Source organism: Rhipicephalus microplus, chromosome 7, assembly GCF_043290135.1.
Source record: "Rhipicephalus microplus isolate Deutch F79 chromosome 7, USDA_Rmic, whole genome shotgun sequence".
NCBI classification, from domain to species: domain Eukaryota; kingdom Metazoa; phylum Arthropoda; class Arachnida; order Ixodida; family Ixodidae; genus Rhipicephalus; species Rhipicephalus microplus.
In genome coordinates, this window is record NC_134706.1 from 119785585 (window position 1) to 119804153 (window position 18569).

The 18569-nt window shown below is 48.9% G+C and overlaps 1 protein-coding gene across 1 annotated transcript; it reads right to left on the minus strand.

The window, feature by feature from the left end:
- Positions 1 to 207: 207 nt before the first annotated feature.
- On the minus strand, positions 208 to 9815 carry LOC119179095 (protein disulfide-isomerase 2; the record flags this gene model as incomplete). The annotated part of the gene is made up of 5 exons (XM_075870091.1): positions 9781 to 9815; positions 8579 to 8696; positions 5124 to 5249; positions 3630 to 4133; positions 208 to 225 (listed from the first exon to the last, which is right to left on the minus strand). Coding segments are annotated over exons 1-5 (801 nt in total), but the record flags the coding sequence as incomplete, so codon positions are not given.
- Positions 9816 to 18569: the final 8754 nt, after the last annotated feature.

Here is an 18569-nt window from a genome sequence, read left to right on the forward strand (position 1 = left end):
TTCAATAGCGGTTCCTTTTAAAACAACTTAGAAGGATCAGGCTTACGCCAGTGCTGCTGGTTCTTGGGCGTTTCCTATGATCCCCGCTTAGAAAACAAATGTTTACAGAAAAGATATATTTTAAAAAATACATACCCACGCAGTACATACACAGCCGTGTTCTGTGTACTTGTCGACGAAATCGCAGAGCGCCTTTCGGCCTCGTTTGCCATTGTACTCTACCACCTTTAAATAAAGAAAGTAATGCACAGAATAAATGACGAGGAAGAGTTTTGTAAACAAAGTAAAAGCACGAACAACGCATTCGATCAGATAACAAAGCTCGGTCCACCGTTTTTTTTTCTTTCAATGCGAAGGATTACAGAAAAGACGTTGCGTTCTTTGCACGTTCCACTAAGAAATTTCTCCGTCATCATCTCGTTCATCCCTATATGCCGAACCATTGCAGCTCAAGAAAGCAGTGGAGGGACACGTACTACGTGTCTGTTCTGCCCATTTCAAGCACTTTTGGTATCTATCTATCTATCTATCTATCTATCTATCTATCTATCTAACTATCTATCTATCTATTTATCTATCCAGCTATCTATCTATCTATCTATCTATATATCTACGTGACTTTGAGGCTACCTATTTATCTATCTATCCATCTATCTATATCTATCCGCTTACGATTGGGTACTATCTTGATCACCCCTTAACTTGGTGCCAACCAAAATTAGTATGAAGGTAAAATGGCTTGGCGTATATAACGCGCCAGTCCAGACTTGAATTATGTCACGATCTCGTCACGTACGGCATCAAACACTTCCCGTTCAACAACAGCACATACCCGTGGTGCGTTTGTGCATGCCCAGTCAGGAGGCACGAGCTCGCTTTCTTTACGGTCTGCGCATGAGGGGCTGTTTCTACCTTTCGCCGCTTTGTAGCGGGGGCGCTCCGTGCCAACTCACTGTAGAGTTATACCACTGTCACACGGGAGCCAGCGAACACCATTTAGCTCCTTCGTCCTTACGACAAGGGAGATGCGGTCCGTGTCACACGGCAACCCTTACGCAAACGAAGGTAAATGAATAATTTCGGAAAGGGCGTTTGACAATCTCCCTTTGCAGCGGAACGTACTCTCGTTAGCAGTATAGGCAGTGCAGAAAAAATTCAAGCACTAAATTGCCGCAGTGACAACAATAAATACATTTTGGCAATATCAAAGGTTCTTTCGTTGCAGTAGTCATTCATAACGTGTGTTTCTTTGGCGCGTTGTGGAGGGCATCGTCCATGCGTGCCGTCGTTGTTGTTGCCGTGTTTCCGTTGGCCCGGAAGAGGTATGCCTGCAACGCTGCAACGCTGACAACGGCTGCAGGAATGGGTAATGGGACCCGACCTAATTCAAGGGTGACTTCGGATGCGCTCAGGAGGGAAGGAAACGCAAGAACTTTGGTACACGCGCTACAAAACCAACTAGTCACCGAGCAATCAAACATAGCGTTAGGCACAAGGTGGCCAGCACTGCTACAATTAGCGAAAGTGTTTCCATTTGAAATATTTTTAATGTTTTGTTGCCTTCAGACGTTCTTAATATTGTGTTTTCGTAAAAACCGCATAACAAAGATTCACAAAAAAACGTAGAAATAAAATTGGGATACTTCTGTGAAACTCAAACAGTGCCGGCTGAGCCCTTTCGCGGCAACTATTGCAACCTTGTCATTGCCGTGTGACACTGATACCACTCCATCTCCGTCGAACTACATAGCGGAGCTTTACGTTGACGGAATTTAACAGACTTCGGTGGTGTCCGTATGACAGGGGTATTACCGTATATGCTACAGTAGGTACCAGAGATCTCCATAGGTCCACCATCTTGCCCGCTGGCGCATTTATGTTAAGCAAGAAAGCCACCCCTCTGGATAGTAAGAGCCAACGCGGCTCAGCGGCTCCATGTGCTTTCATGGTGTACTCTCGTTCATAACGCGTCGCTGACAGTGGCCCATAACCAAGGGCAAAGGAGGGGGGCTAGAAGCCACCTGCTATCGCGAAACACTTATGTGTGTGTGTGTATTTTACTGAAAATGACTCATAAAAATGAGGGTTTTTCAAGGTCTTCAGCAAGTCTCTCCCGCTACCCGCCCCCCGCGAAAAAAAAGTTACTGGCTATGGGCCGGCACTAGCACAATGTCTCCCTCTTACAAGGAAGAAAGTACGGAAAGCTCGGACCAACAATGAACCGAGATAGAACAAGCCGTCACTATCGCGACTAATGTCTTTGTTTTAAATCGCCCTCAAAAACCCCGACGTACACGATTCTGGACCAAGAAATAAATGCAGATAACCATTCGTTTCATATACTTTTTGATGCAGCGCTTTAATATGTTTAGTAAATGGCTCGAGAAAACAGGTGTTAAAATAACCACTCAGTGTTTCACAAATTACGCAAGTGAAGAGATTTTTTTTGTTTATCTAGGTAGATGGGGCATAAACTAAACACTCGTAAAGCTTCGAACCTTTATGCTACACAGTGTTCGGAATGAATCCTGCCGTTTTGATAGACCTGTAAGGTTCATATTCGCGCACTACGCCGTTTTCACACACTCACTCGCGCACATTTCTACCGTTTTGTCCCGTTCTATTTTTGTGAACGGCTCGATAGATGGAAAAAATCACGTTCACTAAAACGAACAGCAAGAAACACCACCGCAACATCTACGAACCATCCACGCTGTGCGAGCTGAACGATCTTGCGCTTCGCAGGAGGGACGGCTTGACCGTGCAGTTGTAGCAGTGGTGGCGCTGCGGTCGCCAGCACCCGCGCAGCCATGAAGTTGTCTTTTCCATAAACGGCCGCTTTTGCGCACGCGAGCGCGCTTGGCGAATGGTGGCGCAAGTGGCGAGTTCTGTCAGAGGTGCAACTCTACTACTTCAGAAGAGTCTTCGGAATGACATTACGTGATTGAGAAATGAGTCATAATTGAATATGTGTGTGATGTCAATAGATAGAACGCTCGATGTAGGAATGGCGATGAGAAGGGGCGAGTGATGGAACAAATTAGTGCGGGCGAAATTGGGTTCAAGTTCAGACTGGTAATCTAGCCATGAAGGTATATAACGACCTGGCCTGATAGAAGGTATTGACCCATTGCTTATTGCAGTGAAGCTTTTGAAAGAAAGGCAATAATGTCAGAATCGTACGCTTTAATGGAGGAGCTTAACTGAGTAAGGATTTGATGTCATTTATGCTTGATGTGCGCAAGTATTTCTCGTTTTAGATGAAGCGAGCAGCCTTATTTTTTACAGACTCCAGCTTCTCAATGAGGTAGGCCTAATGCGGAGTTTAGAATAAGGAGGCCTACTGAATTTGTGAGCGTACTGTGATCTTATAAGCTAGAAGCTTAGTCTCTGAGTTTTCCAGGTGAATAGTTAAGGCACAATGATAATGAAGACTCGCTAGACAATGCTGCTGTCTTCTTTGCGTTGGTAATGTGTTTGAGCTACCAAAAACGTTCTGCCGAAGTTATGTCGCCAGTGTGTTTATTCTCGTGCCAGAAACAGTCCAGAAAGAACGCAAAGCTACTCGTTGAAAAGGCGTCTAGGAAGCCCATACATTCGCCTAGAAACACAGACGCCAGGATACTCACCTCATTATTCTGCTTCTTGTACAGCCTCAAGGTGGGGAAGCTGTGGATATCTGTGTGCTCGAGCTCATTCATCGTGGCGTCCATCTTCACGATGAGCAAGTCCTCGTGGTCATTGTACATGTTGGCCAACCAATCGTAGTGTAGCGTCAGATGATAACAGGGGGTGCACCAGGGCGAGTAAAACAGCACCAGGACGTCCTTGGTCTTGTCGAAGACGACTTCATCAAAGTTCTCTTGCACGACCACTTTGGCGCGATGGATTGTCGAGTTAAACGAATCTGGCAACCAAGGTGTGTCTTTAATGCTGCCGTTCAGCACGCCCTCAACGAAGGTATTGATGTCTTCAGTTTTGAGCGAGTCCGTCTCGGGCATGAAGGGTGTCACAGATCCGACACCATCATATTCGGCGAAGCGCAAGGCGGGAACATTGTCCTGCCAGATGCGGAAGTACATGAGGATCAGTTCGATTTCTTCCTTATCAACGTTGATGGTTACGAAGACAACCTGCAGCGTGGAGATAAAAGCCACAGTATGAACACAATGTGTAGAGAAGTTCACGCATAGAGATATTAAGAGAACGGATTGGATCTAGAACAAACGGGGAGATCACACGCAGCAGGCTTCCTGCTGCGAAAACCTCAAATCATGAAATGCAAGGCATTTACTTAAGTGAAATTGCACGAACCTGCAGGTCACTCACTTTTACATTGCCTACTCAAGAGTAAAGAACGTGCATTTGAAATGTATCGAATCACTTAGGACACTACCTGATATCAATTGCCAATCGATTACACTCAATATTTTACAGCTGCGCGGCCCAACAGTTTTCAGAGCATAAAGCTAGCCGAACTTGCAAGTAATATTAAACCTCCTTTTTGAAGAAAAAAGAAGAAATCAGCACAGTGAAAAAGAAGTATGATAGTTCTAAACTTTGGTGCCTCAATTTTGAGACAATGCCACAGGGATGCCTTCAATGCCGTTTGTGATTATATTCAGGCAACCAAACGTATACCTTTGTGATCTTCCATCAAATAATTATTATTTATTACACCCCCCCAAAAGAAATTCTGATTGGCAAAGTGAAATAAACCCAGCTGAGTGGTAATCACAACACCTGAAACCTCAAAATTTCTCAACTTGACTTTTCTATATTTTTATTTGTTGTCGTCAGCTCACTTTTTATGTGGTTTTCCTTACATTAGTTATAAAGTAATACAAATTCATTACAGATAGTTAAAATGATCACAGAAAAACTGCACTATGCTTTCTTGGCCACTTCCCCTGAGTGGGTATGAGCCATCAGTCTAGGGAAACAAACAAACAAACTATCTGTGATTGTCGTGTTGTGAAAACAACTTTGCTCTTGAGAACTAAAGAACGTCACCGTCCATTGTTATTACCCACTCATTTTGTTAATAAAATCAGTGATTAAGGAGATGTGTTAGAAATGAGCAGTATGCCTTTCAATGAGTCAAGCTATGCAAAGTGCCACACCTTGTGCCTGAAGGAAGCAGCAGCCTCCCTGAAGTTCTTCTGAGCTTCCGTCATGTTGGCACTGTTCTTGCTGTAGAATAGCAGGCTGTACTGGCGAATCGGGCCGCTGAGCAAGTCATTGATATTCTGAAATGACACAATTAAAAAGTGTTTAATGGACCTCAAAAAGCGAAAGTTTTGATTGTGAGTTTTTTGCAGTAATTTGTAGCTTTGCGTTGGATGATGGCGAAATGATATCGAAAATGCTCATACTCCTCGTATAATAATGCTAGAGGCGTTAATCTAGAATCATTTTGCGTCAGTTGGAATCACCCGCCTAAATACCATAAGAGGCTATTCAGCGCCTGCCTCTCACTCACTGGATTCAGTGCCGACTGGTTGTGCCCTCGCGATCTCCGACGACAGCGTAGCTCTGACCGATTGGATTAGCCCTACCCCATCTCCTGTCACCGACAAGAGCTCTCGCCAGCGGTGCCCCGTCCACAGAATCATGCAACCGTGTCCATCTTTTCTGTCTTATCCTCACTTCTGTCGCTCCCTGTCCCTGCACCTCGCCCTCTCTTTCCTCTCTATATTTCTCTCTGCCTTTTATTCCTATCCTTTCATTTCCTTTTCTACCCCATCCTTCGTGAGCTACTGTTGAGGTGTCCTCCCCCTGATGGACAGATACAGGGCTCACTTTTCTCTTCTTTTCGTTTAAAATCACTTCCCCAGTGTCTGTGACTGCGTGCGCTAAAGCTTCGGCGACAGTGATACACGCTGTTTTCCGGAGCGGGGGGGGGGGGCGAATACCATGGGTAGTGAAGAATAAAACGATGTGGGTGCTTTGAGCATGTTCATATCCGAAAAAATTCATTCCTGGCGTAAGCAGCCTGAATGAACCACCTAGAAAGCAGCCTGACAACAGAATGAGAGGGAGGGTGAACAGTAGTCACCCCTCTTGTTCCCGCTCTCGGGCTGCTTTCGAGACGAGTCAGAGAGCCGAGTGAGATTGCAACCTAGCAGGACTTGTGGTGTGTTTAGGGCTACAAATGGCGCCTCACAGAGCAGGGGAGTTTCACCGGAAGAAAGCACCGCAGCAGGACAATTTCGTGAATGGAGTGGTGTGATTGGTGCCCACCCAGTGGAAGCAGGCTCAGCAGAAGCCTCCAAGCTCTAAAAAGGAAAACCCAGCTCAAGGACGAAGGTTGTTGGTGGTGGTTCGAGGAAGAATGAGGCGCCTAATGGCGAATTTCACTTGTAGATCCGGAGTGGCCGCTTGAATCTTGGAGCGAGCTCTCGGATTGTGCCGAACGAGATCTGCAACTGGAGCACGTGAATGCCCCATGTGAGGTCTCTTCGGGGGTTTTTACGCATAGGTCTCTAACTCGGTACCGGAAACGATTTTCTTTTCTGCTCTCGACGCTTCAATGACAACTTTGTCGCCACTTCAAAGCAGGATTTCTAATTTTAGGATTGTCAACAAGAGCACAGGGTTACAAAACCGCCTTAAAAAACACTGAAGGCAACCCAGCTGGCTGACTTTACCGGAAATGATGATAACTCATTCTCGGAGATTTGCGAAATCCGTCTCTGCAAGATGGAGCACGCGGAATGCTCCGTCACGGAGTGGATTGCTCTGAATCTACCAGTGGAAAATGAGAACTTGCTTCGAATCTGCCAGTGAAACGCGGATTGTCAGCTTTGGAGCAAGAAAAGTTGCTCCCGCTCGATGAGTGGAATTCGCCATAATTTCAGCAGCCCATCACGGGAAAGTCTATTTACTCCTCAACAGGTCGAAGTCACGTGACCAAAAGGAAGCGTCACATATGACGTCATTCGTAAAGCAGTCGGCCTCAAATGGCACTTCAACTGGCTACGTCTTGTCAAGCGAGTTTGAGGTCACCTGACAAAAAAAAAGGCGCGTTTTGTTTATAGTATGGTTCACTTGCACTATTTGAAGTTATCTTACATTCTTGCGGTCGTCATCCACGCCGCGTGGTACGTTAAACTGGTAGCTCCATAGCGCAGCGGTACGCCGGTCTCTTCTGCATTGCACCAATTCACACCACGTCGCAACTCGGCCGAACAGTAATATTATTTGTTAGAGTTAAAAATCCCAAAAGCAGATATGAATATAAGAGGTGCTGTAGTGGCGGCCTGCAGTAATTTTGATCACCTCGGCTTCTTTACTGTGTCTCAAACTCAGCACACGGGTGTCAAACATATTGCCACGTTCTATTTCTCAAGTTTTTCGCCCCAAAACACTACACAATTCTCAGCGCAAACCGCGCCTGCAGTTTTCGAGAAGCTTCCGGACTTTAGTAGATCATTTCGATACGATCACGCCCACTCTGCGAACTGTACAGATTATTCTGAACCTACGCCACCGCCAGCGATAACGCTAGAACATCCGATGGCAAGAGTATAAATCCCGATGCACTTCGCCGCTTGTGGGTAGTCTATCGACGGCCGACACTCCGTTCGCCGCTATCAGTCCAATACTGCTACTGTATTCGTATGTTCCGTTTACCGGGCACAGGTTCGCCCAAATAAACAGTTAAATTCCAACACAAAGTCTCCTGTCTTCGGCCACGTCACGACCCCGTGACATCTGGTGGAGGTGCTGCTTCTTTGATGTTCCGGACGCCCCCTACAAGCCATGACCCCCGCCCAAGAGGCAAAGAAGACAAGGACGCTAATCCTGAACAGCGAACAAGCCGCCGGCAGAGGGGACTACAACCAGAGTACGGGCCCCTTCTTGAAGCAGCCAGGCAGACCCAGATCCCGACATCAACTACTGCAACCATGACCGCCCCCGTGCAGCCTGCACCACTCCTGCTCCGACAACCCAAAGAGCCGCCAACTTTCCGCGGTTCGCCCCTAGAATACCCGGGAAGCTGGATCAAAAAGTTAAAGTTCGACCGCGTCGCCACCTTCAATGACTGGACAGACGATGACAAGCTCCGGCATGTGTATTTCGCCTTAGAAGATGCTGCTCAGACCTGATTCTAGAATCAAGAGTGAAGCCTTACAACGTGGGACGTCTTTCAAGCCAGGTTCCTCACCACTTTCGCAAGTGTGGTTGGTGCACAAGGAGGAGGCCGCCGCTCTTCTCAAAACCCGCATGCAGATACCAAACAAAAACGTGGTGCTATTCACGGAAGACATAAAGATTTTCCGCCACGCAGACTCCGACATGTCTGAGAAGAAGAAGGTCCATCCGCTCATGCGAGGAGTAAAGCAGGAACTCTTCGCTGGGCTGATCAGAACCCGCCAAAGACGGTCGCCGAATTCATTTCAGAAGCATCTACGATAGAGAGGACGGTCGAGATGCGCACGCGGCAATATAATCGTAGCTTCTCGTCTACAAGCTACGCCGGCATTCAATGGCTTGGAACCACTGACTTGCGTGAGACGATCCGAGCGATCGTGCAAGAAAGCTGTGAAAATTACTTCCTTCAGCACAGACTCACGTGAAATCCATAGCGGACGTCGTACGCCAGGATATCCAGCAATCCCTGGGCGTTCCTCAGTCTCAAGATCTTCAGCTGCAAGCCATGAGCTATGCTGCTGCAGCCCGCCGCCACGCTCCTACTCCACGCGCACGCCGAAACGCTGCCCCATCACACTTACGTCGCCAGACGCCACCGCCGCCACCACCCCCACCGACGTCCTACCGTTCGCCAGCGGCCCGGCGCAGTGCGCCGAGGAAGACTGACGTCTGGCGCACCCCTGACCACCGCCCGCTCTGCTACCACTGCGGCGAGGCCGGACACACATACCGTTGTTGCCAGTACCGACAGATGGGACTGCGTGGCTTCCCTGTCAATGCAACGCGTCCCCAGCCAGGAGAATGGCCACGTGACATCGCCGACTACCTGACAGGAACTCAATGGACACAACGAAGTCCTTCCCGTTCGTCGTCGCCCAGCCGCCGCACCACCGGAAGTACTCTGGCCCAACGCGGAGCTTGTCTCCTAGCCCGTATCCGGGAAACTAAGGGCAGCAACCGATGGAGGTGCGGTTGCTGTGCGACGAACTACCGAAGATCCTCCTCCGATGACGACGACGCGATGGAGCTTTCTGAACACAACGCCAACCTGGCAAAGCCCTGACGGCGAAAGCTCACTTACTGAAGGTGGCCTGACGACGCAACATGGAAGCAGCGGAACAAGCCGACGCAGCCGTCACCCGACGCCACGCCCTAACTGTAATGCGAGACGGCGAACTAGCGACCTCGACGTTCTTAATGACGGCCACAGTGTGACTGCTCTCGTCGATACTGGAGCCGACTATTTAGTCATCAGTGGGTTGTTCGCCACGAAGTTAAAGAAAGTTAGGACAGCTTGGGACGGCCCTGAAATCCGCACAGCCGGAGGTCATCTCGTAACGCCTACAGGAATCTGCACAGCGAGAGTCACAATTAACGGCCGTATTTATCCTACAGACTTCGTAGTCCTACAGCGTTGCTCGAGAGATGTCATCCTTGGTATAGATTTCTTATGCCTCCATGGTGCTGTCATCAACCTAAGAACAAAGTCAATAACGTTATCCACAGAAGAAGCACTACCACCACGTATGCCGCCAGGAATCCATGCCTTGAATGTGCTGGAAGAACAAGTCACCATTCCGCCTCGCTCCAGTGTCATTACTTCAGTCAGCGCTCCTAAATCACCTGACTTGGAAGGCGTCAGTGAAGGCAGTCGGCATCTTTTGGTCATCCGAAATATTTGCGTCGAAAGAGGAATAGCAGAGCTGCGGGGAGGCGAAGCACTGGTTATGCTCACAATTTTCAGCAATGAGTACAAACATGTAAATAAAGGAACAACGGTCACATACATCGAAGAAATTGTGAACACCACCAGTGCTTTCACCCTCACCGATTCTGCGGAACCTGCTCAGAGGAACCAAGCCCCTCCTACAGCTTTCGACGTCAATCCCAGACTTCCAAACCATAAGCAAGAACAGCTCAAGGCCGTGCTCCTGCAATACGAAGATTGCTTTTCATCGTCATCAAAAATTCGGCAGACCCCGATACGAAACATCGCATCATAACCGAAGAAAATGCCAGACCACTCCGTCAGTGTCGGTACAGGAATTCGACGCGAGAACGTGAGGCCATGAAGAGACAAGTTGATGAAATGCTGCGGGATGACATCATACACCCGTCTAAGAGTCCATGGGCGTCCCCCGTGGTCTTAGTGAAGAAAAAGGATGGGACCCTACGTTTCTGCGTCGATTATCGCCGCCTGAACAAAATCACAAGAAAGGACGTGTATCCTCTCCCACGAACAGACGACGCACTTGATCGGCTCCATAATGCCAAGTACTTTTCATCAATGGACCTCAAGACTAGCTATTGGCAAATCGAAATCGACGAAAGAGACCGAGAAAAGACGGCGTTTATAGCACCGGATGGCCTCTTTTAGTATGAAATGATGCCCTTCGGTGTCTGCTCAGCGCCTGCAACTTTTCAACGCGTTATGGATACAGTACTAGCAGGATTGAAGTGGCAGACTGGTCTTGTGTACTTGGACGACGTCGTCGTGTTTCCCTCGAGTTTCGACGAGCATCTTCGGCCCCTTGAAGCTGTACTTAAAGCCACCAAGACATCTGGACTCACACTGAAGCCAGAAAAGTGCAGATTTGCGTACGAGGAGCTCTTGTTTCTGGGGCACGTTATTAGCAAGTATGGAGTTCGTCCCAATCCACGGAAAACAGCCGCCATCGCCGACTTCCCGCCGCCCACTGACAAGAAGGCGGTGCGCCGATTTCTCGGCCTGTGCGCCAATTATAGGCAATTCGTGAAAAACTTCGCCCGCATCACCGATCCTTTCACTAACCTTATCAATGCCGACGTGGAGTTCAGAAACGCTGCAGGAACACGCTTTCCAGGAGCTTAAACATCGCCTTCAGACGCCTCCGTTACTTGCCCATTTCGACGAATTCGCCAAGACAAAAATACACACTGACGCAAGCAGCGTAGGTCTTGGCGCCGTTCTTGTGCAGAGGGCTGAATGACTTGAAAGGGTTATTAGTTACGCCAGCCGATCGCTATCCAAAGCAGAAGCCCCTTATTCCACAACAGAAAAGGAGTGCCTCGCCATCATCTGGGCTATGTCGAAATTTCGCCCCCTACCTCTATGGCAGGCCCTTCAAAGTTGTAAGCGACCACCACGCCTTGTGTCGGCTAGCCACCTCGAAGGAACCTTCAGGTCGCCTCGCACGATGGAGCCTGAGACTTCAAGAATATGACATTACCGTCATTTACAAGTCCAGCAAGAAACACTCCGACGCCGACTGTCTCTCTCGTGCGCCTAAGTTCTGGGACGACCCGAATGACGACAACTTCTTGGGAACAATAACTACTGACGACTTCGCTGAACGACAGCGGGCCAACCCGGAACTTAAGGCCCTAATAGAATACGTCGAAGGCAGGACCACCGAAGTCCCGATGGTATTCAAGCCCACACTTGCGTCGTTCTTCCTGCGAAACGGTCACCTCCAAAAGAAAAACTTTTCACCGCTTCGAGCCAAGTACCTCCTTTTGGTGCCTTCAGCTCTGCGACCAGAACTCCTGAAGACCCTGCATGACGATCCGACAGCAGGGCACCTCGGTGTTTCTCGCACGCTCGCGAGGATACAAGAAAGGTACCATTGGCCACGTTTTGGCAATGTACGTCAATGTCGAACACAAGACGTGGGACGCCATTCTTCCGTACGTGACCTTCGCATACAACACGGCTGTGCAGGAGAGGATGCAGATATCTGCATACAAATTGGTCTACGGAAGGAGCCCGGCAACGACGCTCGATGCCATGTTACCCAACTTCACCGACGAAGAAAACCTCGATGTGAGTGAGTACTTTCAACGCGCCGAAGAAGCCCGAAAACTCGCGCGTCTCCGTATCAAGGATCAACAGACGACCGACAGCCGCCGTTACAATCTTCGACGACGCTTCGTGGAATACAAGCCCGGTGAACGTGTTTCGGTGTGGACGCCGATACGCCGACGTGGACTGAGTTAAAAGCTTCTGCGACGGTACTTCGGACCGTACAGGGTGGTTCGACGTCTCGGCTCACTTGATTACGAGGTTGTTCCCGATGGCATCACGAACTCTCAACGACATCAATGGCGACCTGGAGTCGTCCATGTCGCGCGCCTCAAGCCGTTTCATGCGCGTTAACAAAGTGAAACAGTGTTTCCTGCATTATTATTGTATCGTAAGTAATTCATTGTACTATTATTGTTTACCTTCATGTTAGTTAAAGCATCGCGACGATGCCTTTTTCAGAGGTGGCAATGCCACGTTCTGTTTCTCAAGTTTTTCGCCCCAAAACACTACATAATTTTCAGCGCAAACCGCCCCTACATTTTTCGAGAAGCTTTCGGACTTTAGTAAATCGTTTCGATAAGATCACGCCCATTCTGCGAACTGTACAGATTATTCTGGAACCTACGCCACCGCCAGCGATAACGCTAGAACATTCTACGGCAAGAGTATAAATGCCGGCGCACTTCGCCGCTTGTGAGTAGTCGATCGACGGCCAACGCTCCGTTCGCCGCTATCAGTCCAAGACTGCTACTGTAATCGGATTTTCCGTTTACCGGGCACAGGTTCGTCCAAATAAACGTTAAATTCGAACACAAAGTCTCCTGTGTTTGGCCACGTCACGATCCCGTGACAATATTTGCGCCTGTCGAAAATGCTACCGCCATGGATTCCACCCCTCAACCTTCGGATCACCTAGGCAAACGACCAGAATGAGCGCTCGTCTCATTGGGAGTCGTGTACCATGCGTAACTGAGTACAGTACAGGTCACGGGTCACCGAAAAGGCACTCTGAACTGCACTGATGAGGTTTTCTGATTTTCATTGTTTTGAAAGAGTCTAAATTCTCGCATATGCAAAGCCGCTAATGTGGTATTCTCAAAAATGGGCTGTCAACAACTAATAATATCGGTATTCATGGTGCTAGAGAATGCTGAAGCGTGCCATTATGCCACTATAGACAAGTTTCTTGACCTCTGTACTTGTTGACTGCTCAGTGGTTACTTCAAAATTAGAAGCCAAACACCACCAAACACCAACAAACAACCCTGAATGGCCGTCACGAAGACTTCGGGCAGTACATCTGAAGACTTCAGTAGATTCCTTTGATGCAGAGCGTATGGCGCTAACAGACGTGTTAGAAAATGCCGGCAAGCATGCCCTTAAGTATGCTTGCCGCAACACAACAGGGCGCATGGCCGGCCGTTCATGTCGGTTCGATTCTCATACACAACACAAATGGCACTCCCCTCGACAACTCTCATTACTCCCATACCTACACAACGACACATGACACGCCCATGGGTGCCACAAAGAAGTGACTTTAATTTAGCGTGGGCTTCCTTTGCCGGGCTCTTTAATCCGACAGGGCACGCACATGAAGGCGTATAATGATGACAAAAAAAAACAAAGCACCCTCCCCGCCTGCTTTCGTCTCTCCTATGGCCAGGGCCAACGCCAGGACTCGGAAGAAATCTTCCAACCTCATTTCTTAGTTCTTTTTCCTTTTCCAATGACGTCGTGTGTGACATATCACTTTGGTTCACGTGACCCCGAGCTATTGAGGTACAGATTCTTCTCATTAGAGAGACGGAGCAGCCATTACACTTCAATGCTCTCCCCAGCTCCGAACGAAGGGAAAATTCAAACTGGAGCTTCCTCCTCTCCTGCCAAGGCTTCCTGCAAGAGATTCCATCCCCGCTGCAACATCACCTCCTCTCGTTTCTCAACCACTGCGGCTGCCAAGCAAATGGCGCCCGCACCAAGTGTGCTACCTTTAGGTGGTGGTGGTGGTGGTAGTGGTTAGAAGAGGAGAAAGGCACCAGCTTCACCAGCCCTGTAGAGAGCACGGCGCAGTGCCTTTTAGGTAGCCACGGCTGGGCTATACTGCATCTGCACACGCATCTTTTCTTACGACCTTCTTACCCGTCGCGAATACAATGGGAAAGTTTCTGAGCATGTTTTGCGACCCGTTGGTGGTAGAGGTGCAGTGACCCTGACATTGCATATTCTGTGCTGAGCACATGACACAAGGAAATTTGTCGATGTGAAACAGTGAAATAAGGGTTCTCGAGGAAGAGGAGAAGGGATTATTAAAGATATCAAGAATAGAGGAGGACCGTCTACTAAAAAAAAAAAACTAATTTACCAGGTGGCTTGCCACCTAATGTAGATATGTATATTGTAACGGATATAACAACCTCACAACCGGGACGTCCTATTTACAAGGTTTAATAAGGGCGAACTTGTGCCCAAAGCCAAAAGAACTACACAGTAGCTGGGAGAAAGCAGCGAACGCTCGTCGTCCTCTTCTTCTTCTCTTTTCTTTGCCGCTGCTCGGTAGCAGCTCGTGCACAGGCTGGGCCGGCTCGTGCCTTCCGGCGGGCTTCATGAGTCGTAGCGATGCCGTCAGCGTTCCTCTTTTAACAACGTCTGCGTTGTACTGCGCCTTAGCAATTCCTCGTGGCATTATCCCCCCTCTCAAGCGGCATCGCCCCGATGCTTGCGATGAGGCTGTTCAGTACTTTTTTTTTTTTTTTTTTGTGTGTACAAGTTTGTAAAAATGAGGTTGCAGTACGTCAAGGGATTGGGGTGGCTAGGTTTGGAATCGGTCGTAGTACGGTTTCATCCGTACAATGTGTACACGCTCCGTGGGATTGCGTCGCCTCGGATGCAGGTGGCCTGCAGGCTTGACTTCGTAGACGAGGTCATTGTGTCGCTGTACGATCTCGTAGGGGCCAAAATACCGGGAAATGAGTTTTTCGGAGAGGCCTCGTCGTCGTACTGGAGTCCATATCCACACTTTGTCGCCAACGTCATATCGCGTGTCAAGTCTTCCTCGGTTGTAGCGGTCGGCATCGATGCGGTGTTGGTGGCGTATTCGGTATCTTGCTAACTGGCGGGCTTCTTCCGCTCTTTGTAGAAAGTCGTCAAGATCGGGGGGGTAGTCATCTTGGTCTATTGGTAACATAGCATCCAGTGTTGTGGTAACAGCACGACCGTAAACTAGTTCAAATGGGGTGATTTTGGTGGTCTCTTGCACAGCCGTATTGTAGGCGAAAGTGACGTATGGTAAAATTTCGTCCCACTTTTTGTGCTCGACATCCACATACATGGATATCATGTCTGCTAGAGTTCTGTTAAGGCGTTCGGTCAGGCCATTGCATTGAGGATGATATGCAGTGGTTTTCCTATGAACAGTGTGAGTCATGTTGAGCAGGCACTTCAAAAGTTGCGCCGTGAAAGCCGTTCCGCGATCGGTGATTACAACCGTTGGAGCGCCATGTCGCAGGACTATTTTGTGTACGAAGAATTGGGCCACTTCTGCTGCCGTTCCTCGTTCCAAAGAGTCTGTTTCGGCGTATCTAGTTAAATAATCAGTGGCCACAACGATCCATTTCTTGCCGAGTAAAGATGTCGGGAAGGGTCCAAGGAGGTCCATTCCAACTTGGCGGAAAGGCGCTTTCGGTGGATCTATAGGTTGTAGAAGGCCCGCTGGTTTAGAACTTGGTGTTTTTCGTCTTTGGCACTCGCGGCATGTTTTGACGTAGTGTTGCACTGAAGCTAGTAGCTTGGGCCAATAATAATGGAGACTGATCCTTGCAAGCGTTCGCGTCACACCCAAATGTCCAGATGTGGGCTCATCGTGACACGCTCGAAGTATTTCTTGTCGCATAGTTGCTGGAACGACAAGCAGGAACTTTTCGCGGTTGGGCTTGAAGTTTCTCTTGTAGAGAACGTTTCCTCGGAGGCAGAACGATGCGAGGCTTCGAGAAAATATACGGGGTACTTGTACGTCAATTCCTTGCAGGTGTTCGATAAGCGGGAGTAATTCTTTGTCTGTACGTTGGAGTTCGGCTATTTGAGTGGTCTCGACAATTCCTACGAACGGAAAGTCGTCTTCTTCTGATGGTGGTGTGTCTGTAGGAGCCCGTGACAAACAGTCGGCATCGGTATGTTTTTTGCCAGATCGGTATACCACGGTTATATCGTATTCTTGCAGTCTGAGGCTCCACCTTGCTAGTCGTCCGGATGGTTCCTTTATGTTCGCCAGCCAGCAAAGCGCATGGTGATCGCTGACTGCCTTGAATGGTCTACCATATAGGTACGGCCGAAATTTACTGATGGCCCAGATGACGGCAAGGCATTCTTTTTCCGTGGCCGAATAGTTTGTCTCTGCTTTTGTTAGAGTCCGACTGGCATAAGCTATCACTTTTTCTTCACCTTTCTGCCACTGTATTAGAACGCATCCAAGGCCGATGTTACTGGCATCTGTGTGTATTTCCGTGTCGGCTGTCTCATCAAAGTGAGAAAGAATCGGGGGGTTTTCTAACCTCTTTCTCAATTCGTTGAAGGCGCTTTGTTGCTCGTTTTGCCACTGGAAAGGCACATCTTCTTTCGTAAGTCTCGTTAAGGGTTCTGCGATCTTTGAAAAATTTCTCACAAATCGTCTATAGTACGCACATAGACCTAGAAATCTCCGTACTGACTTTTTGTCTGTTGGCACCGGAAACCTTGCGACGGCGGTCGTCTTATCAGGATCAGGGCGAACACCTTGGGCGCTGACGACATGCCCAAGAAAACGAAGCTCTTCGAAACCTAATCGGCACTTCTCTGGCTTGATTGTCAAATCTGCCGAACGGATTGCCTCTAACACTGACCGAAGGCGCTTGATGTGCTCCTCAAATGTAGCCGCGAAGATGACCACGTCGTCTAGGTACACTAGGCAACACTGCCACTTCAATCCGGAAAGCACAGTGTCCATCATGCGTTGGAACGTTGCCGGCGCACAACAGAGACCAAACGGGAGAGCCTTAAATTCGTAAAGTCCGTCCGGGGTAACAAAAGCAGTCTTTTCGCGATCACGTTCATCAACCTCGATTTGCCAGTATCCACTTTTCAGATCTAGTGATGAGAAGAACTTGGCACACCGAAGTCGATCTAACGTGTCGTCGATGCGTGGAAGGGGATATACATCCCGTTTAGTCACAGCATTCAGTTTCCTGTAGTCGACACAAAACCGTAGCGTGTTATCCTTCTTCTTGACAAGCACCACGGGAGATGACCACGGGCTGTTAGAAGGCTGGATAACATCATCTTCAAGCATTTCTCGTACCTGCTTCTTGATGACTTCCCTTTCCTTAGGGGAAACACGATACGGGTGCCGGCATACCGGCCTGGTTGTCTCGTCCGTTATGATCCTGTGTTTTGTAATGCTCGTGCGCCGTACCTTTGAACTGTTGGAGAAACAGCTGCCAAATTCCCGCACGAGGTCGTATAGCTGTTGACGTTGAATCTCTGAAAGATTAGGATTTACGTATATTGTGTCGCAGGCATCAGATGGAAGTTTCACATTCGGTGACGTCGTTTCAAGACTGCATATTTCTGTCACTTCACAGAACTCATGAAGAAACGCTATTGCCGTCCCTTTTGCGATGTGCTGGAATTCGTTACCGAAATTCGTCAAGAGGATGTCTGTGCACCCGTTTCGCAGCTGGATAATCCCTCGTGCCACACAAACGCCTCTTTTCAAGAAAACATCCACGTTGCTCTCCGCCACACCCTCGTAGTCGCTGAATGCATCATTATGCACGAGAACCATTATACTGCTCCGTGGCGGTACAGTCACATCATCGTCGACGACGCGCAGTGGAGTGGTACATCGTTCATCTGATCGTGCTACCTTTAAAGCTTGCTCCGTCGAAAAGGACACGCTCGACCTCTGTAAATTGATAATCGCACCATTAGCTTGTAGGAAATCCATTCCCAGTATCACTTCCCTCGAGCACACAGGTAGGACGACAAAGTCACCGACGTAAGTGAAGCCCCGTATCATGACCCTTGCGGTACATCGGCCGGAAGGGGTTATGAGGTGACCACCTGCAGTACGTACTTGAGGTCCACCCCATTCGGTCAGAACTTTCTTGAGTCGCTTCGCTAATTCGTAACTTATCACAGAATAATCCGCACCAGTATCGATCAAAGCATTGAGCTCTAGTCCGTCAATCACCAACGGCAAGTCTGAAGTAATTTTCTCTGTACTGCACTCCTTTACCTGGAAACAGTCGTCGTTATCAGGCTCGTACCGCAGTGGAGGATCTTCATATCCCAAGTCGCCAGCGGCCTCGCCTCCACAGGTCGCCCTCTTCAGTTTCCCGGATTTGGGCTAGGCGAACGCTGCCTAGACGTGCTTGGGAAGGGACGTGGGCTAGACGAGCGGTAGCGCATAGGGGATGGTGAGCGTGGTTGATGACGACGAGGCGGGTCAAATTCCCGACGTGAGCATAGGTATTCTTCAATCTCGGAAGGTCTTTCGCCGTTTCGCGGACACGGTGCATTGATGGCGAATCCCCTAAGACCAGCTTGACGATATCGGCAGAATCGGTACAGGTGGCCAGCCTCTCCACAGTGG